The 22,183-nt window shown below is 42.6% G+C and overlaps 1 protein-coding gene across 4 annotated transcripts in view; it reads right to left on the reverse strand.

Annotated features, from left to right (window-relative positions):
- Window positions 1-10,452: 10,452 nt before the first annotated feature.
- Window positions 10,453-22,183, reverse strand: part of LOC122884468 (arginyl-tRNA--protein transferase 1) — a 54,809-nt gene continuing 43,078 nt past the window's right edge. For all 4 annotated transcript variants that reach the window (XM_044214433.1, XM_044214432.1, XM_044214431.1 and 1 more), the window contains 2 exons: window positions 17,557-17,677; window positions 10,453-11,369 (listed from right to left, as the gene is read on the reverse strand). In XM_044214433.1, coding sequence (XP_044070368.1) covers window positions 11,191-11,369; window positions 17,557-17,677 — 300 coding nt within the window. In that variant the 3' untranslated portion in view covers window positions 10,453-11,190. The remainder of the gene's footprint in view (window positions 11,370-17,556; window positions 17,678-22,183) is intronic.

Genomic DNA, 22,183 nt, shown 5'->3' on the forward strand with positions numbered 1-22,183 from the left:
TCCAACTACATCCACCCCCCCAAAAACCACACACATAAAACAATCATTCAGTCTGGCCTGCCATTCATTAATATGACAGACAAAAGCTTCGACCTCACACTCTTGGCCCTTGTCAGTCCACAAGTGGGGGGTGAGGGGAGGAGAGAGTGTGGGCACGGTGCCCAGTGACTCCACCTCATCCAGTCATGAACAGGGTCTCTTTCTGTCTTTTCCTCTGGCCCTCCACTCTTTGAAAAGGAAGAATACACCATGCTAAATCTGTCCACAAGGGATGGTGGGCGGTGTTAAAAGACTGACACTGATGCCACCCTCCCCCTGGCACAATGACACAGATGCTCCTGGCAGGAGGCTAGGAGCACAGCCCCGTGTCCTACAACATCACAGGATATTTAGTATTTGGTAGCAATTTGGCTACTGAGTATCAGGCTCAGATGTGTTTTTATACTTTTCAGTTGTTATTAACCAACACAAGTTGGTTTCAGTAATGACTCAAGGGACAGATTGAAGATCACACAAGGGAGCTGACATTCCCAACATAGATTCCCTTCTATATTTTGAAACCAGGACATCTCTGTCTGAAGGCAACCCTTTAACTCACCATTTAAACTTTGTGTATTTTCCAGGCCACCCTCTGTGTGTCTGTAAACTTCACAGTATCACCAAGCGCTGTTATTCAAGGAAGAAAGGACATGCATGGGTCAAAGAAATCACTTAGTCTTTTTGGGATTGGAGGTTTGTGAATTGAGATTACTGAAGCATTTATAGTCTCACTGTGCAATGCCAAAACTTTTTCTGGAAATTAACTGTTTTTTGTTTATGGTTAGGTTACCTTATTATAACTGCTGATATTTTCAATCTTACCTTGTTCCCAAAAGGAGACAGTTACCAGAAATGTTCTCTATCTCTCCATCTGTCCAGGTCTGCACCATACACCATGTAGGTTCTTGACCGCAACCCCATATCTCACCCCTACATTGAGGGCTGGGGCTGGGTATCCCAGCCAGCAAAGCCCGGTCCTGTCTCCAGACACACATCAGTGTGATGGAAAGTCGCCTTAACAGGCCAGGAACTCAGCTCACCCTGTCTAAAGCCAGCTGCTTTAAAGAACCAAAGGAGAATTAAGAGGAAACTTATGGGAGGGAGAGAGGAGGCTTTCTGTCAGAAGATGAGATAATCTGAAGGGGCAGCCTCACACACACACTCATACACACACAGGTTAATGCAGTGGAAAAACCACGGCAAGAAAAATGTATTTGGAAGAGTCGCATGGGGTGTTATCTTAAAATGATAATGAATATGTCTTTCCCTGCGAATGAGAGCGAGTTTCAGTGTCTAGTTTGTGATGTTAATTTCCACAGAGACGACAACCTGGTTCCAGTGTGGTGACCAGGGATAATGCAGGTCATGCATGACTGTTTCTGTCTTTTTCTGTCTTTGTATCTCACTCCATCTGTCCGTCTATCCAGCGACACCAGTTATTATTATCATTATTGTTTGTATTGAAAAAAAGGAGTCTATAAAACAAAATGTAAAATACAAAATCTTTAATCTAATTTGCATTCTGCTGCTGTTTTTTTTTAAATTGTTTGTAAGTCCAGGGGGCACAAAAAATCTGTTTGCCTTCATCCATTTCTCAACTTTGTACCACAGCCATACACCCAACCCGACGCTCTTCTCCTCCTCCCTCCTCACTTCTAGCTGCTGTATCCTGTGTGGTGAAGCTGGCACCAGGCTTTGAGAGCTTTCCTGCACAGACGTTTTTGATTCAAGCGCTGAAGTTTCTTGGGTTCTCTACATGTGTGGCGTAGACCATCTTCTTCCCTGCTCTGTTTACTGAACAGTAAAACCCAGCGGCCACAGACCGACGGGGCTCACTCTGAGGCTCCTCATTCCCACCAGAAAGGAACCCATTTCATGAAGAATAATACTAATAATGTGACCAGAGCCCAAAACACTTCCTTTACCGCAGCATTGCAGATCAGGTTTTTGTTATATTATTCTTCATATTGCAGTATTGGCTGCCAGAGTGCCTCATGAACAGTAACCCCAAATAATCTAGTGCTTTTTCAAAGTGATGCACTTGAGAATCTTTCTCAGTCCAAGCTCACACCAACAGTAGCATTTATTCTAACCCCAAACAGGCTGAAACAGTCCCTCTATGCAGGATGCTGGGGTCTGTAAATGAATTAGAACTGCCTTGAAAATATCCTTGGGTGATCAGACGATAGAGGGAACAAAGAGAGAGAGAGACGAGTGAGACGACAAGGACAGGAGACGATGAGAAGCAGAAAATTAGCGAAGAGAAGTATAGGATGTAGTGGGTGAGAGAAATAGAGTGAAAGAGATGAAGAGAGGAAGAAAAAGAGGAAGGAAAGGCCTGGTTTTCTTTTCCCTAACTCTGGATTCCTGGGTAATGACCGGGCTGTAATGGTACTGAGCCTCAATTGGCCAAATGAAACAAGAGGCCCAGCCAGCCCGTTGATGTTTATTTCTCTCCATTTTTCATCTTTTCCTTTTTTTCATTTGTGATAAATATATATATATATATATATATATATATATATATATATATATATATATATACAGAATCTGCATTTAATTTGTATGGCAGCCCACTGTTTTCTTCCCTTTTCTCATCTGCTACCCGCTATTTTTTCTTGCACATTGAGCAAAGTCCTCTGGCAAAAGCAGGGATTTGTGGCTTGCTAACCAGCGGAGGGGATATTTTCTGAGAAATCCCCTCTGCCAGCAGCTTTCTTCATCACGGCTTCATATGCTGACCTGAGCAAACGCCTTTTGAATCACTGCTGAAAGAGACTTTGGTCCATGCTTTCTTTGTTTAGCAGTGACCTAGAGTTGGTAGAACAGTGTCAAAGAAAAGAATTATGAAATATTTCTATTTAATGTAGCTGTATTTTGACTTGAATGAGTGCTGATGTGAAGAAATGGACAGTGAATCCCCAATCATGCATCAGCAAAGTCAGCAATAAACCTGCGGAGAACACTTTAAGCCTGCACACTCACGCACATTCAACAACCCCAACAACTGTGGAACAGTTCTGTGAGACTGATCAGCTCTGCGAGCCACCGATGGGCCCCGATCCAGCGGCCACAGTGGCTGGATGAGAGCAGGCCAGGCTGCATGCCACGGGGGATTTCTGGGATCAGTGAATCTCTCCTTCTATCTCCGTATGGCTCAGAGGCTCCGGCTTTTGGAGCGAGCATGATTTCTGGCCACGGTCCTTATTTGGTTCGATTTATGGGCGCCATGTAGCGACCGCAAAGTCAAAACCCAGACATGAATTCTCTCTCTGCGTACACTGTCCAAGCAAACCACATCAACCAAAGTATTTAATACAACTGTGGTTTATAGTGATGTTTTGGCTGTTACCTGAACTCACAGCACATGGCATTTTAAATAGATTGGCATAGTTTCACATCATTCTCCAGCAAGTTTTTGAGGATACACTTACAAAATAATTTACCGAATTTATTATGTAGAAACTTAAAATAATAATAAACTCTACTCACAATGGTGGGTAAATATTCCCTTCGCAGAGTCTTTACATCCTAACTGTGGCAGCTATGAACACACCACCACTTATGCTATTTAATTTCATAAAGATGGTCATCAAACTTTATATGCAGCTCATGAGAAATGCTGTTACACCTTTTTCCCAACTGAAGTCTTTTCCAGACTCCATTTGAGAAATGCACTGTGCTCCTCTACCCCATCCATCCCCCTTTCCTCATCCATCCACACATGGCAGCTCCACCAGCAGCCGCACCCTCGCACGGTTGTCCCGAGCCAGGCAGTTTGATGGCCTGTGCCCACTTTTTGCCAGAAATAAAAATATTTGTTCAGTTAAGTGTTTCTGCAAATGGCTTAACGGTCTCATGGGCTGTTGGGCAAATGGAGTTCAGGTGGTCTGGTCCTTAAAGATGGACTGATTTCAGTTCGGGCATCTGATTTCTCAAAGAAAGACATCAGTTTCGCCTTCCAGGCATGATTCCTGGATACATCGAGGGTAGCAGAAGCTGGCTGAGGTTTCATCCTTGAAACCAAATAGTGGACCCATGGCATGCAGCGCCTCCCCTCTGAACCCTTAGCTCCTCGGCCCGTAGCCTTTATCAGTCTTGTACGGACGTCTGACTGCACCAGTTGAGCTGAGACAAGGCGCATGAAACATTTCTGACATTTCTCGAATGTGTGGCTAATCAGGAATGGCTACTCAAGTGTGGAGGATTCTCTAACTGGGGGAGATGGGGAGAAAAAAGGGGGAGGTGATGCTGTACAGCTGTATAATAATTTGGGGGTAGAACACACATTTCTGCACATGATCTGCCGGTGATTTATATATTTTGATAGGTTTGTAGGCTGTTCACTTCAATATAATTTTATGAAAATATGAGTGTATGGGTCAACCATGCTGTGAGTACATAAATCCTCGTAACTGTATTATTTCTAGTGATATGGTGTAACAAAACCCTTTTTAGCCACTTTGACAATTAAGAACCTACTTTATTAGTACCTAGTTGAAACCTAATCACAAAAACAATTGTTACTAGTGGAAGAAATGGATTATAAAGATATTATAGGCTATTAGGAGTAAAGATTGTACTCTTTACTGGTTAAATTTGAGGGCCAACTGCATTTGGAGCATGAGACGAGGTGTGAGTAAAGGAGGAAAGTGAGATGCTGAGTGAATACTTGAATGCTTGTTGCTTTTACAGTGAAAGTAGTTATAGAAATTTCATCTACCTGGAAATTTGGTCTACTGTCTACTATGACACCTCTGCAAGAAAAACACCATTGACGACACAGTGAGGGAAAACAGTGTCAAAAGGATCCAGTTTTGCTGCTAGGACTTCTCTCGCACCGCTGGAGTTGTGTGGCCTGCGTAGGCCATAAATATCAGCATTTTTATAATCTTAATTATACAGAAATTTTTCTGTTCTCCTCCACGAGCCAGCTCCCCCTCAGACCCAGCAGGTTGCCGTGACGATGCCAAGCACTCCCCTCCACAACAACAGCAGCATTCAACAGGCAAAGATTTAGAGCTCTGCAAATATTGGCTGCACTGGCTTTCATGGGCCAAGAATGGGAGAGATAGAACTTTAGGAGGGGGTTGGTGTTGGTTGTGATTCTTACCTCTACCTGTTTTCTAAACTTCTGGAAAATATATTTCCCACATCCAATAGAAACTGGAGGGGACAGGAGACAGGGAGAGGGACATTTCCATAGTGGAGATAAATGAGATTGAGGCTAAAGAAGCAGCAGGTAGAGAGCAAGCGAAATAAGATTTAGATCCCCCAGGAGAGACAGCGCACATATTGAAAGGTGGATCAACTCCCACCACCGCCCGAAAGCTTTACTCTATTCATACTGACACATTAGTATTCTAATGCCAGTGGGAATATGTATGACCGCCTCAAAGAGAGAGATGCACAGGCCTGTGCCAGAGTAGCAGGAGAAAAGACAAAGAAAGGAGAGCGACATTAGTGACAAGAGAGACATTAATGTGGTAAAGACCTGTAGGGAGAGAGAAGGGAGGGAGAGGAGAGAAGCGCTAACACATAGAGGGGGTTTATATGATGATGACATTTATCTCTCTGCAGTCATTTTCTGTGTCTCCATGCCTACGCAGCAGCACTTTAAGGCCAGAGGGGCTCTCTTCTTATGCCTGTGCACTCTGGTTCAACTTTATAGTCAGACAATGAATTGATAATGATGAAGTGCAGTACAGCTTTTATTCTACAAAATAGATTTTATCATGTGTTTTTTATGTAAAATCTTAATCTGAAAAGCAACTAGTAATCATACCTGTCAAATAAATGTAGTGGCATACAGTATACAAGAACAACATTTCTCTCTGAATTATAAGTAGAATAAAGTAACATAAAATGGAAATGTTAATTTATATTAATGAGTAAAGAAAAAGTACCTCAAAATTATACTTATGCAAAGTACGTGAGTAAATGTACTTAGTTACAGTCCACCACTGGCGGTGAAAGGTAAGTATTCCCAATAGAAATAAAATGCACATTACATTTTAAGATAACAGAAAACAGCTGATTTACTGTTTGAGGCTCCTGTCCAGCCATGTAGTAGAAAATAAGGGAGCAAAATTCAGTCATTGATCACCACAAAGCATGCAACCATTAATATAAATCAAATGTATTTATGCTTCTTCCTTTCCCTTGTATTTCCTTATGAATTGTAAATCACTTTGACAGTAGCATCACACATTTAAGATTCAAGAACTTTATTATAGTCACATGTGCATGTAGGATGTGCAGTGAAATGAAAATGAATGCAATGAATGTAAACTATTTTGCAAATATATCAACTGAGCTTAAATAGTTTACTCTTGACTACATGCCTGCATCAGTACACTTCAGAATGACTAAACATATGTACACAACAACCTGATCCTTGTGAATGTTTTCACCATGTCCAACAGCGAGTTGGATCAACTTGAAGCCCCATGTCAAAATGCATTTTCTATGCTCCCTTAATAACTCAGGCTAATCACTTTAGCATTGTCTCTAGGGGCACAATGCCTCCCCTCATGTTCTGTATCCTAGCGAGGGGGCTAGGGAGCGGTCTGGTGACGGTGTGTTGAATTTGGGTGACAGGGCCCCAGTGGGAGTGGGCGCCCCCCTGTCCCTTAGATAATCCCCAAGAGAAAGGGCCTGCATTTAGGGTGCGATACGCTTAATCCGGGGGGGCCTTGTTCACAAAGGAGCCCAGCACTTCCTCTGGCCTGGGAGCTTCCGCTGGTCCGGGGGGCCTGGCGTGGGTGTCAGTACAAACATGCGCCAATAATACACGTCCGCATTACAGTGGAACAAACAACAGACATATAGAAACACACACACACACACACACACATACATGCAATGGTGGACAGAGGAGTGACCATGGGAGAATCAAAAAAACAAACTTGTAAATTTACACTGTCCTTATGGGGAGCCAATCCAAACAAGCAGCCCACGCACACAAGGGCTAGCAAGTAAACACAGTGCGCACACACACAAACACACATAAAAACACACACACATACTACATACTGTGGGCAGAGGCAGTGTTTACATTCTGCCCCCGGGTATGATGAAATGAACCTTGTGTGTTCTGTAGAAAGATTAGCTCAGTGAAGAACTAAAAAAGAGAGAGATCAAACAGCTTACTGCCTACAGATAAATTCATATTTACAAACAGGAAGACAGTGTCATGTAATAGCCTCTTCAGATGCAACACGGAGTCCCGGCTTTACTCATACATACAGTAGATGTGATCAGGGGATGCTGGTGGATGACGCATACACTTCAACTCCATCCCCTGGCAGCATTTGTGTTCCTACGGTAAGGGAAAATGAAGATTTAAAAAAGATAAAATCTGCAAAACTGTTCTTTTCCTAAACACATTTTTCCCTCTTATTTACCACAAAAGCAAATAATACTCACTAAGGCAGCATGTAACATTTAGAGACATTTACGTAAACAGCTGAGGGATATTATTCCATATTTCTCTGACATGATTCCACACGCAAGTTTGGATTAGACGTGGAAAAAGAGAAAACGACAGGCATGGTGTCTCATTTTCCTCATTTTCAGACTTTTCCTTCCCATACCATTTCACGCTGACACATCCTCTTTCCTCTGTGGGTCCCCTGGCATTTTCATCTGGCTACAAGCTACAGCAGATAGCAGTAAGTGCAGAGGAGGAGGAACATTTTGTTGTGTAACAGAACAGAGATACAAATACTTATTTACTTGAGCTTAAACTGACATTTAAACTGCTGCCACTGCTTACACAACCACTGACACTTCAACTAATTCTGGCACTAGAACTTCAACTGAAATTTCAGTTGCTTTCATCTTTTATATCTCAACCAACATTTTAAGTTCTTTCATCCTTTCCTCTTTAAATAACAGCTTATGGGCTTTCATGGCTTACACATTGACTGACATTTCAACTGCTTTCATCTCTTACTCTTCAGCTGACTCTTCAACTACTTTCAGTGCTTACACACAAACTCTTAATTCAACAGCCTACAAGCCTTAAAATTGAAACTAAATTTGCAAATGATTTCACTAATTACACTTCAACTGATTTCACATGCTTATGGCTCTGAAAATTCAACACTCCTTAACTGACATTTCAACTTCTTTAAGTGCTTCAACTGCGACTCACATACAACATGTCACATGCAAATAATTAACATTTTATATTATATGTTGTGTGCAGTTTTGAGTGTAAGCAAGCACACTTAAATTATCTTGAAAACTTAGCCGTCTCTGGTTCTAAATGTTATCTTACTACAGGGTCATACTCTCCTTTCCCAGCTTATTGGCAGTCTCTTTATTTTCCAGTGTGACAAACTCCACCCATTTGGCACAAACACAGCCTAAAATAAACCATAGAGTATTTAAACCATCTCTGTGACTCAGGTCTGACATGAAGATAAAGCCTTCTCTGCAGGCCCCTTTATTCTCTGAATGCTGACCTTTGGCTGAACGGTATTTCAGCAGCAGTGCGTGGTCAGTACAGACCTCATACTTAATAAGAATTATGAGCAGTGACACAATTATATATCAGCGTAATGTCCAAACCCTGCCATGCTGTGTCTTGCAGCATTATGGACTCATTATAAAATAGCCAACCGGTCCAGGCCACTTGTTTTGACAGAAAGAGGTCCACCACAGCACTGGCACATGTCCTTATGTGTGGCGTCCACCAAGACTAACTACTTGTGACAGTGCCAGGAGTGTGTGTGTATGTGTGTGTATGTGTGTGTCTGTCTGTGTGAGTGCACATTAAGTCTGAGGGGAAGCATGCCTAATGTGGGAGAGAAACAGTGAATCCAACATGGCCACTAGCCAGCATCAGTGTTCCCTTCTTGGAGAAATGGCCTGTCAATCCATCCTAATTCCAGAGGACACAGGCTGCTTTTAAACCCAGGTTGAGTTTAAACTGGAGAGACTGACTCTCTCTCAACTGTTTTCTCAGGATTGGGTGCAGACAGGCAGGCTGGCAAAATGTGTGGCAGGCCACACCGGAGAGCAGAGCTGCTGCACAAATACAAGTCTAGTCCAGGGTCAAGATGACAGGTTACACTTTTCGCTCAGTTAGTTGCATGACTGTGTCTCTAGGTAAGCATCCAGAAGAACAGGATACTCACCTGGCATGGTTAGAGATATCACACACACAACATGGCTAACCATCTCAGAAATACATTTATGTGTTCAGGAGGATTTAAAAAAGTATATTTACTGGGCATTGTTAATGTTGAGATCATGGTGGAAGAAAATGGCAGTGGGATCATCATCTATGTTGAGTTTCACCTGCAAACTTTACACCATTGTTAATGTTTGTTCAGAGATTCTAATGTTGAGCATGCAGTTGACAAAGAAGCTATTATCGAATACTTTCATTTTATGCTGTCATCACAAGAACAAATTACAAATATTGTGAAGGTATGTACTGCATTGCCATAGAAGTTCCTATTGCGCTGTAACCTTGGATTGTAAGACAAGTCAACTAAAAAAACATCTTAATTTGATTACTATCAAGGCAAGATTTGAAGTTATAAGGGCCGTCTTTTATATGATTTCTAAGTGGATTTATCAGTGATGAACATCATAGATTTGAGAGAACCTGGAAAGAGTGAGTCACACTGAGCGTGTGTTTGATGTTTGATTTCTAAATTGCGTCAAGCTGGTTCAAAGATATAGTAAATACGTAAATTCTATACAGTCTGAGAGTACTGTAAGTCCCAAAAAGGCACATCAGGTACAACATTTAGACATCTAGAGTTCCTTTGGAGCTAACAATAATACAAGGGTATCCATTAAATAGCTAGCTTAACTAAATTTAGCTAGTTACATGGAGGCTGCAAAGACGGATCTCTGATGGCATTGAGACATCCGCTGCCCGGTACTTCTTCTCCGATTAAAATTAGCTGAAATCATCCAAAGCACGTTAAAACCACCAACATTTACTGTAACTACTTAACTGAGAAGTAGCATTAAGATCCTGAGCTGCTGCCCTGAACACCGTAGCTTGTGTAGTTAAAAGCAAATATATTTAAGACCTGAAGCCTGCCTGCTGACACCAGCTCAGCCGAGCCCTGCCCTGGCTGAGGGCTGGACTGCTGTTGACACTCTGTTGGGGGGTGAGAGGCCATTCGCATTTGTGTTCTGCCAACTCATACATCTAACGCCTGTTGCTTGGCTCAATTCAACAAGTCCAACTCCAGCACTTATCTCTGTGTGTGCATATGTTTTTTTTGGAGGCGTAAGCTTACTACTGTATGTGTAAAAATGTACACAGTTTGTGCCAGCATGAGGACTCTTGATGAATTATTGTTCCCAATATCCCGCTGCCAGTGGATTCAAGGTTGTGTTTGATAGTTAGCATGCAAAGGAAAGTCACAAAGTTCAAGCAGGGAATATACAACCCCTTTATTTAGTTTAACCAAAAATAACAGTGTCAATATTAAAAGAAAAGCAAATAAAGCTATAAATAAAACAGACAAAAACATTGAAAACAGTGAGTTTTTTGCTTCACATAAACCCAGTGGAAAAAAAATGTTGTGGTGTACTGACGTTTTGGGATATAATGTAAGCAACTGAAAACCACCTTCAAAAATCACTGAACATTCAAAGGAGAACATGCTCTTCAAGATCCTGACATAAGTCTAAACCTGTGTCAGTTCAGAGGAGAGCTGTCGCCTGTGCGTAGCTAGATGCTCTTTTATGACATCATTATTTAAGCAAACAGGATTGAGGATGGCGCAAAAAAAAATCAAAGCGATGAATATATGATATCAAAATAACGTTCAAGGGACTGGTCCCTTTAGGGAGTCAAATTAAACAAAAAGATGCACAAGAATTGATGGTGCAGTATTAATTGATGAATGAAATTTTACTTGTAAAATAAATATTAATGAGACATAACTGATGAATGAGGCTGATGGGTGAATGGATATATATATACACAGTAGATAGTGAGTGGCATTGTTCCAGCCGGTGTAGAGCTAAGCATGGTGAGACTACGGGGAGAGGCAGCAGAAAGCACTTTCACAGACAGTGAGGAGACACACAGACGTACAGAAACAGAAACAGACTGCTGGGAAGTGCGTATTTACGTATATTAAAAAGGTGCAGTGGTGTGATGCTGTATGTTTAGGCGCGGTAGAGCAAGATCCTTTCAGCACAGTCCTGGCCAACCAAGCTGGCATACTGCTGCACCTCCGTCTCGTCGTTGGAGCCTTTGCGTTTGCGGGAGTAGGCTGCATAGGGCATGACGGTCCGTCTGTATAGCACCAGAGCTCGGCCCACATCCTTCAGCACCCGAGCATCTCCTACGATACAAACAGGCACACATGAGAACATAATAAGGACCAGTGTAGACACATCAAGAACAATAAACATTGTCCTTATTTTCCCCTCATTCTTATTAACCTCTGAGTGACTTGGCAAGGATACACCATTATTCCGAGAAGCTGTTGGAGGAGCAGAAAGCATTTTCCCCCCACAGCACTAATTCCCCTATGCCCTAAACCTGGAGTCATGGTGGTGCGTGAGCAGGCTAGTTAGCTGGCCTTGTTTAACGGGGGCCTTGCTCCCTGCTGGCTTGCCAAACCCAGCATTTCATCAGGTCCTGTGTCATACACTGCCAGCTCCCATTAGACCAGTGAAAACACTGCTAATCTCAAAAGTGTGCGTGTTCAGCAGCTAAGAATGGTCCTCTGGAGAGTCGGATGGAAAAAGGGTAAACCCCCACCCCACCCCCCCCCAAAAAACGATGACCCTTGCTCTGACACTAAAACCACTGCCTCTAGGAGTGAGAGATTGGGCCAAGCTGCCCACAGCTGGCGCCAAGAGGACATGTAAGGGGTACCACAGCAGGGAGTATCAACTGAGCCAACCTAACCCAAACATACTGCACATAATGTGTGAATGCAAGTGGGTCTCAAAATCCATCGTGCACTAATCACCTTCCCACTTGATTTGCTGTCATTCACTGGAACTTCAATAAGTATCTTATGTCACCCTCTCCTCACATCCCTGCTCTACTCACTCTAATTGCCCTGTTAAAATGCTTTTGTCCCTCTCCTTAGCTCTTAGCTAAGTCTTCTCCAAGCATTTTGCTGTTTCACCAATTGCAAAATGCCTAAAGTGTCAAATTTTATTGTGCCTTCTGAAATGCACATCCCCTACACATTCTACACACAATATTTCATCCAATCGGCCTGTCCTGTCTGGAGCAATCCTGGTCTGGCCTAGCTGAGAGGAAGCAGATGAAAATAAACTTCAGGCCAGGCTGTGGAGTAGAGTAGCATGCCAGGCCCATGGCGACACATCAGTCAAACAGGAGCGAGTTAGATTTGGTATTAATAGAGCTCACAGCCTCCCACTCGCCACTACCGCTCCCCCTGACAATACCCATGTGGCTCACAGCTGAGCACCCAGGTGCCCCGAGTGATGTGAGTGCACATATTTCTGTCTAATTCCCAAAATATTCACCATAGCACTGCCAAATCGCACCTGATAAACTGGAAAAACAAGACAATAGAGAGAAAAACTGCAAAACTGTGATGTAATGCCACAGACAAAGGTCTTTTCTCTTGTGCCAGATGTTAAAAGGGATCCCCAGTTTACAAAGGCACTCTGGACTGGATCTTGGCTGGATGTGATCAGAAACTTGATACATGCAATATGAGTCAACCAACTTTGCTGATGTGGTCAGTTAAAATGTTACAGGCCTCAAATATCACTGAAATAGACAATGACTAAATCAGGACAGAAGCATCAAAGGAACATTTTGAGATTCCACCAAATGGACTCAAGAATGAGAGAATGGTGACAAGGGTTTAGGTAGACATAAAGTAAGTAAATGTCCCAACTATTCATGCCATACCACTATGGCATCAAACTTGAACAGACACTACCTAAAAAGCAAGCCAGAGGAAAGAAGAGAGCTGAGTATAAACATAACCCCCCGAGGCTCCTTAGCGCTCACTCCCCCATCTCCATAAAGATATTTTCATATTTCAACTTTTTTTCCCCAACCCACACTGTGGATTCATCTTTTATTTATTAGCCTCATTTCCCTGCTCAGTAATGCCCTAACCACTGTGTCTTTCCCCTTCTCTAAAAACTGCTGAGTCACATAACAGAAGAATGTTTGAGACAAACTTTTAAATGAAGAAAATCAGCAGTATGTTGAGTCTCACCATGTGGGGAAATGGGTTTTAAAAGATGTAAACATGTTATGTAACTTCCACATGACCATAATTTTGGTCCATGAAGAATGAATGCGTCCTGATGGGATGAAAGCAAAAATATTTAAACGTTCGATGCTTCTTTAATAACTTAAGCTGCCTTCAGCATTGTCTCTCTAAGCACTATGTGCCTCCTCATGTTCTTCATCAGTGTGACAGCCCACTTACACAACAGTTACACAAAGTTACACTTTGTCAACTCAAATGTGTGACACTGGTTTAAAGCACCACTGTCCCCTTGTTCACGACTTAATATCTTCACATTTTACAGAGCAAAATGGATAGCAGCATGCAGCTTTAAGATGGTCTATTAACCTCAACAGTAATACTGAGCAGAGGCCCTATCTCTCTTTCTTACTCAAGGCAATCCAAACATCCGCTCCTCACATAAACAACTTTCATTTGGTCTTCACTCACACCGTCCTCCATCAATGTCCCCTCCTCATTTTGAGTAGCTCCAGACCCTGTTCCCATCAGGCCCACCGGACATTCAGTGACACGCCGCTCTGAGGTCACAGCTCCTCGGGGTCGGGGTTCAAGGGTCGGGGGGAAGAGGAGTGGTGAGGGTCGGTCGGGGAGTGAGAGGGTCAGGGCCAAGGCTAGGGTCCTTGACACCTCGCCACGCTCCTCTCTCTCTTCCCATCCATCTCAAACTTTCGAAACACTGCTTAACACCAGACACTGGTCAAAGGCCGGCCATCAGGTTATGACCACTTCCTATGACCCAATGTTGCAAATTCAAAATAGGGCTTACTTATGAAAAGAAAAAGGCCAAAACGGAGGTGTAGTAAATAGACTGCTCTTTGACTGGAAGACCTGGGTTCAAGCCCCTGTGTTAGCACACATCCGTCCAGCTGAAAGCGAGACCGAGTCTCTGTCGCTGACCATGAATTTTTAAAGCACCAAGAGAATTCCCCTGGATTATAAAAGGATATTATCAATTGTTATTAAAATTAGGGAACGGTTCTTCCACAGCGGTAAATGTGCAGCAGATCTGGGAAAAAACACTAACTGCATTACAAACACAACAACACAGAGGGGAGAGATTTCTGTCTCCCCTCCACTCTGAATGGGAACATTAGTGCAGGACAGGCTAAGGAGCAGAAAGCCTGGTGAAGAGCAGAGCAAAGTGGCTCTGACAGTGAGACAAGATATGAAAGTGTACACTGTAAAAGATAGAAATATAGTGGAGAAGGCAGGGGGCTTGGGGGTTATAGGTGGGTGCTGTCAGACACTGTCTTCTCCACCTAATGTTTTGGCTTCACTTTGCATGGCTGAAAGCACAGGTACTGTAGATCTCACAGTCAATCAGCTTGATGAGAAATTAATGTGTGTATTCCTATGAGACATGAAAGAGAGACCAACAGAATGAGAATATTCTATTTCAACAGTTTAGATATTTTAATAAATGCAACTTAGTGTAGTGTGTGTATGCAATATGTAACTTTGTGCGTCTGTGTTAGTGCCTGCTGGATGCACTTAAGGTCCAGGGGGGTAACTACTTCTGTCACACATTTTTGCAAGTGTTTATCCTGCTGAGCTGGTACTACCCCTACTTTTCTTCTCTGTCAAGCAAACACTGATTATGAGTGCGAGAGATAGTACATATGCACTATGTAGAATGTGTGTGTCTATGTGTGAGTGTGGCCCTAGGGCCCTTGATGTGTCAGCAACAGGCATGTAATCAGTGTGAGCCTCCTTTGGATAGAGTTTTTGTAAACTTTAGATTAGCTGTCTTTACGCACCTCATTAGGACAGCTCTGTAACCCGGTCACACTTACAATCTGAACGCACAACCAGCACCCCAATTCTCATACACCCCTGGGTGAGGCTTGGAGTTCGAGGCAGGGCCTTACAACAAGCCTGAGTTGAAATTAATGGGGAATGCTGGAGGTTTTGGTGAAAACTGAAATTTCTTAAACATCATTTTCTGTCAACTTGTGTGTTTATCTTTACACATTTTTTGACCAAAAACGTTTGTTCACAGTTCTCACTTTCAAGAATGGAAAGTTGTATTGTCACCCTGTACACTTTTCAGGACTTGACAACCAACCCAAAGGTAGTTGATATAAATTATATATTCTGTTGAATATTTGTTGTTAGTGAACAGAACAAAGTGGATAAATTAGGAGGTTGTCCATTGAACCAACTGCTGTTGACAGTCAGCTGCTACACTGGCATATTGGATATCTACTGACACATAGCAAAGTCAAGAGTAGACCAACAAAATAGTGTGGCACATATTTCATGCAAGTATAGTGAGCAATAAGGCCAAAGTACAAAATGTCATAATCACAGCACACCACAGCAGCTATATAAATGGGACTACAATAGATAGTTACTTCCTAAAAGATACATAGGAGATTCCCCTGGATTACATGCAGTCAGGACTTCCCCGGGACTTAAAAACAGATTGCAACACTTTATTTAGGCCAAAAACAAGCCACACATTGACAAACTGCCAATTAGGACTGTGCCACAGGCCTCAACAGTGTGCCATGCTGCTAACCTGACGATGACGCAGAGCAGGCTGACCTGGTGACTGACCACTGGGTGTATCAAGAAAGAAACCTCCACACCACCACTAGTCTGGCACCCCACAGCTTGGCAACAGACCTGAGAGCTAACCATCAAGACAGCTAACACTGAAATGTAGTGACACTGTGTTTGGACAACTGGGCCTGAAATAATGTCTAGACTCATCCAAGAACAACAGTCCATGTAGGAATGGAGGCACCGCAAGAGCCACAGACACACAAACATACTCTGGCCACAGTGAAAATCGCTAACTCTGAGACTGCCACTTTGTCCTCAGTAATTTGTGCCTACTCAGGGATTAGTGGTATGACTGACAAGAAATGGTCAGACCTACGACTGGCTAAGCTGTTAATGGCAATGTTGTAAATGACCAGCCTACTAACGGTCTTTTAAATGCCCTTATTTGTCCTGGGTGTGGTGCTTTCACCACTACTTGTGTCACTAACCAAAGCTAGCCAGGAAACCTTATTTCCTCAAGTCATGTGTTAAGATTTTGATTCTTTAGAGATGGTGCACTCAATGCCCACAAACCTTCCTTCATCACGCAATCTGACCCCTGGTATAGGGTACAGGGGAAAGGGGCATCCATGCCAGAGAACATTTTGTTCTTTCAGGTTCATCATTTGCGTTTTTACCTCTCTGCATGGCACCAAGTCCAAGTATGACCTCACTACAACAAACTCTTAAGCTGTCTCTCCACATTCATATATTGCTCTTTTCTCCTCCACCACCCTAAATCAATCAATCTCTCATTTTATTGTACTTCTTTCTCTTCTAGTGCCAGCATACAGCCACCAGCCTCCCTCCCTTTCTCTTCCCATCTCTATAAAATCATTTTTATCATGCCCACTCCCTCAATCTATTCTTCTATTACTCCCTCTCTTACCCTCCATCCATCAGTCCCAGTCTACTTGACAATCAAATTCTTGTCCTCTTACATCTCCTATTACTGTCTATCAGTGGCTCTTTCCTGTTTGGTGCCTGTTTGGTGATGCAGATTAATGGGGAAGAGAAAACGGGCCCCTGTACACTCAACCACTAACGTTACTAGCACTTGGAATATCCACAGCATGTGTATGTATGTACGCATGTCTAAACCCATGCACAATGTGCACTCATATCAACAATCTCCAGTGATTTAAGAAATAAGGAGACAGAAAATGTATCGGTCTCTCTGCCTATGCACCTATGCAGAAAATCATTCAAAACTTTCAAACTCACTTACACTCTATTAAACACTCTCCCTGGCCCCCATCTCTCACCCCACCAGTCCAGGCAATGGGCGTCTGCCAGTCTACCTTCTGCATGTGGTTTATTATTGCTGATATCACTATTCATCTAATGACAGCACTGGCTCTGCTCTGACCATGCTGAAGGATCATGGGGAGAAAAGTCTGTGTGATCAGAGCTGCCAGCCCTCCGTTTACCCCTGTTCAGTGAATGCACGCTGCCTTGGAGCAAGCCCTCAGTTTTCAATATACCATCACAGTGAAACCGGATCAGATGTTAACACAAGGTTCGTGGGCTCATCCAAAACAGCGCGTACGAAAAACTGGAGGATCCAAGACCAAGCTCACAGCGACAGGTCAGTATGTCAGCGATGTTAGAAATGTATGCAATTGTATGAGGATAAATGCAGAAAAATGCTGTTTCCGCCAGTTTCATACATTAAATGCCCTAAATGAATAATGATAAAACAATAGAGTGGAGTGTTGCATAGTCTAACCTGCATCAGGATCCTGGTTGAAACGAGCATAGCGGGAGTTCTCCAGCTGGGGTACGCATCGCTCTATTGGTACCCAGACAAAGGTTTCTGGGCACAGGAGGTCTGAAGGCCGGTACTGCCCCTGGGAAATGAAAAGAGAGGGTTACACCTCCTGCTAAAACAATTTATTATTTATTATCCTTTAATTGATCAACAGAAAATGTCAACAATCTTGAAAACTGATTCATTATTTAAAAGGAAAAAATACCAAATATCTTCTTATTACAGCTTCTAGCTTTTTTTTTTTAATATTGCCATATTTTTTTTTTCTGTTCGTCAGACACAACAAGCAATTTGAAGACATTGTCTTGGTTTTTCAACATTATTATATTACTATTTTCTTACATTTTTTAGACAAATTTATTACTCTGCAAACATTACTGACAGATCGATAACAAAAATAATAATTTGTTGCAGTCCTAGTAACACCATTTTCACACTACACTAGTGATCCTTTAGAGTTAAAGGTTTGATAAGTTGCAAGCTGACCTCAGGATCAGGATCAGGATCAGGGTTGAGACCTGAATCAAACCCTGCTTTGTTAAAGTTCTTTGTTTGAGCCATGCTTCTCTGTCAGGAGTGTTATGTTGTCCGCATATTGTAATGTGCGCTTGTGAAATAGGTCAAATACAGACTTGTACCCAACATTTTGGATGGAAAGTAAACAAAGCTGAACAAAAACAGCTGCAGGGCAAAGAAAAAAAAAAGAGTGAGGGGTTGAATGAACAGAAAGGAGGGGGAGAAAGAGCCTCCATTATCAGAGACCTGTGTTCTATCACATGGCTCCAAACAAACACAAACTGCCGAGATAGCTCTGTAAACAAGCAGGCGCCTGCAACAGGCCCGCTGCACCATCTCAACACACACAATAATATTTAGAGGTTTTGAGACATTAAACTGAAGGACAAAGACTCTGCCATTTCATGAACACACTTTTTTATAAACAACTGAGGTCAAAAAGTGCTGGATGCTTAAACTTAGAACAAAAAGAAAAAACACAGATGTCATTACGAACTCATAATAAGCAAGACAAAGGAAATACCATTCCTGGAAAATGCTGTTGCTATACAAGCGCTCTGACCACGACCCATCTGTCAGTGGGCCTATGTGGAAAATATGCTGCCTGTTTTTACATGCAGGATAGGATGCCATAAGAATGAACTAGGCTGCTTTACAGCCCTGAAAAATGAAAAACAGCAGAATTTGGGAAATACACTCAGTCAGGCTTTCCCCTCAAGGCGGGGTCTTCATCTGTAGCCACCCTTTTGCTCTGCCACACAATTAGGTAAAGGGGCACAAGAGAAAGGCCAAAATGAATGTGTCACTAATTTCATACAGTTGTGCAAAAAGTGTACAGGCCAAGACTGCGGTACAGGCTGTAAGGGGAAAAAGCAATGCAGAGTGAAGCAAAAGACACTAACATGCTTTAAGTGCTTCTGCTAACAGATGGATGGTGGTGGAATGCTATGCATCTGTAGCTGCAATGGACACACACATTGATCGGATGCTCTCCATGTCCCAACGACCTACAGCCTGTCAGCACAGTCAGCCTGACACTCTCACACTCTGCCTCACCTCTATAGACTCCTTCAACACCGCAGTGGGACACACCTCTATATGCATAACACACACACCTGCACGGCAGTAGACACAGTGAGACATACATGCTTCCTGCTATATGCCTCTGCATCCTGACATTGCACGTCAACTCAACCTGGATGCATAGAGAGAGGGTGGAAGGGAGAAACAGAGGTGTGAATGGAGTAGCTAGCCTTTAAATAGAGAGAGTGAGAGAGATAAAACAATAATGAAAACATGCAAGGACAGACCTTTGGATAAGCTATTGTTCCATGAAGAAAAGCAGTTACGTTTTTGTGTGTTTGTACTTTGTATCAGTGTGTATTTGTAAAATACATAAAATGGATTCCTGATTTCTAAAGGCCTTTGTTTTGAGTCCACAGTCCAAAATGATATATCTAGTCCTTTGCTGTAAAGTTTCAACAGAAAGAGAGGCCTATGTAACCAAAATGACAGGCAGAGTCTGGTCATGGCACAGGCACAGTTCCTCAATTCTCCCCCTGAAAAGAGAAAAGGATGAAGAGAAGGATGGAGGCGTATGAGATGACACAGCTATTAGTGGTCTGGACAGAGGAGAGAAAAGAAAGAAGAGGGGGAAGAAAAGCATGGTTTACCACAACCTATCTGTCAGCTTCTTTTCTTTATTGGACTGAAAGTGAAGACTGAGCTCACCACTGACTTTCTTCCCCAGGTTGGCCCTGTAAATCACAGCTACCCCTGCAACTCTCTTGGCTCTTCTTCAGCCCAGTGTTTTCTGCTTTTGCGTCAGCTTGCTCACAATATCCATCTCTTTATCTAACAGTTACTTATACCAACAGAGAATGCAGTAATGGTTTCCTGAAACGTAGATCCTTGAGAGAGAAGACTGATGTGCAGAATCAAACAGCCAATCTAATAGCTGGAAGTGAAACGGCCTATTCCTACAAATCAAGTTCCTGAGTGGCTGTTAGTTCAGCAAGTGGCGTAAAGAGGCCATAGGAAGCGATAGTGACGCTTTCCAGACGAAGAACATCTTTTTGGTTTGGTCCTCCTCTCTTCAGTGGCTCTGTTACTCCCTTTCTAAATGCTCAAAGCCTCCCACACAAACCAATCTGTCACCATCCCTCCAGCCTTCCCTCCTTTCTGTGCTCGCATGTTCAGACGGATATGGAGGTGATGCCGATGACTGACAACCTCTGAAAGGCTCGTTTAGAGAGACAGAAAGAGAGATGGGGATGAAAAACAAGTGGAGAGAGAAGAAGACATGTACAAACTTCAGCAGATAGACTTGGCTGCCGTCAGAGGTGTTAGAAATTAGATGGAGATAGGAGGGAGACAGGGAGCGACGAGAGAAAATTAGGTGCAGATGAGTAAAAGGATGGTATTTAACGTCACTGAGACATGGACTGAGGCAAGCTGATGGAAGTGATAGGAGCAGTCTGAGTGCCAGGACGAAGGGGCCCAGCACTGAGAGAGGATGTTGGAAGCTGGGGATGAAGAGGAGGGCTTGGAAAGAGACCGAAATGGGGGAAGAGCTAAGTAGACAGAGGGTGAGACGGAGACGAGAGGAAAAACAGACAGATCAGAAGAAAAATAAAGAGCTGCATTCGATAGTAGCCACATAAAGGGGGAGAAACTTAACAAAATGGAAACTGTACATTTACAAGTGAGAGAATGCACTCAAGACATTTGAATCTATTGTTTTGCTGTGCGTCTGTTAATTAATGCGCAGAGGTCACTGTTTATAGGAATGCAATCTTCTTCGGTGCAGGTTTCCCAATGAACTGAACTTTAACAAGACAGAGGGGGAAATTACTCAACCTCATTTGAATAGCAAGCTGCCCCAGTGTAAACAATTACACAACCTCAATCATCAGAAGTAAATAAACATATATATCCACAGGGCTTGACATGCAGTTTCACAATACTTTGCAGATCTATTATCACTCTGAGCCCCTCTGTGAAACAGCATCACTCATTCTTTTTAGGCCACACAGACTTTACACACACACAGATAGCAGGGGCCCTGCTGTCAGAGTGAACTTTATTACCAACTCACCAATTCAAACATAACTGTCACCTTGTTCCTCTCCTTCATTGTGCACCTTTTCCCCCATTTCAGTCTTGTTTTCTCACACACCTCAAGATAGGGAGCGATGCCCCGGGCCCATACCTATGATTTATATGTAAAGCAATTAATCAGACACATAAATCGAGTGCTTCACTGCAGCCAAGGAATCCTCATGAAAACCTACACCTCTTTTGCCTTCTGCTTCTTTTCTTCCTCCCTGCCTGACTATGAGTTTGGTATGTCTAGAGTTGAAACAATTTTCATCAACCGAGAGGCCGTGAGCCAAATGCGTCTCTCACATCTCAAGTTCGTCCAAAACGGTGGACAGATAAAAACACCAATTCACATCAAATTCAAATTCTGACTCAGTTTATTACCAGTTAAATAGTTTATTAAAACTTTAATATTTTGCTACTGTAAAAACGTGCGTCAGGCCAGTTTTGATCAGAACACATGCTCTGGAGCAAGGAAGTGAAGTGTTTGATGCTTCTGGCGACAACAAAATGGGTTTGTATAGCGCAAACAGAGGAAGAACTCTGCAGTTAGCATGAGTAGCATGTAAATGTTTAATCGATTAATCTGAAAACTAAATCAGCAACTCTCTAATCACTATTTTGATAATCGATTACGTCATTTAATTCCAAATATTTTTCTGGTTTCATCTTCTCAAATGTGAGGATTTGCTGCTTTTCAGTTTTATATCATTGTATATTGAATATCTTTGAAAAGAAAAGTCTACTTGAGCTTTAGGAAATTGTGTTGAGCATTTTTCACTTTATTCTGACATTACAATACATTGAGAAAATAGAACATGTATGAGGATCTAAGGCCAGCAGAATTATATCACTTTAAACACTTTTTTTTAGAATTTATAATCCTAACTTGATGTCTTGCATATCATTATTCTTACCCTTCGTTCTTATGCTCCTTTTTGTGTTTTCCTCTGCTTTCTATTACTTT

The sequence above is a fragment of the Siniperca chuatsi genome, linkage group LG11 (assembly GCF_020085105.1).
Source record: "Siniperca chuatsi isolate FFG_IHB_CAS linkage group LG11, ASM2008510v1, whole genome shotgun sequence".
Taxonomy (NCBI): domain Eukaryota; kingdom Metazoa; phylum Chordata; class Actinopteri; order Centrarchiformes; family Sinipercidae; genus Siniperca; species Siniperca chuatsi.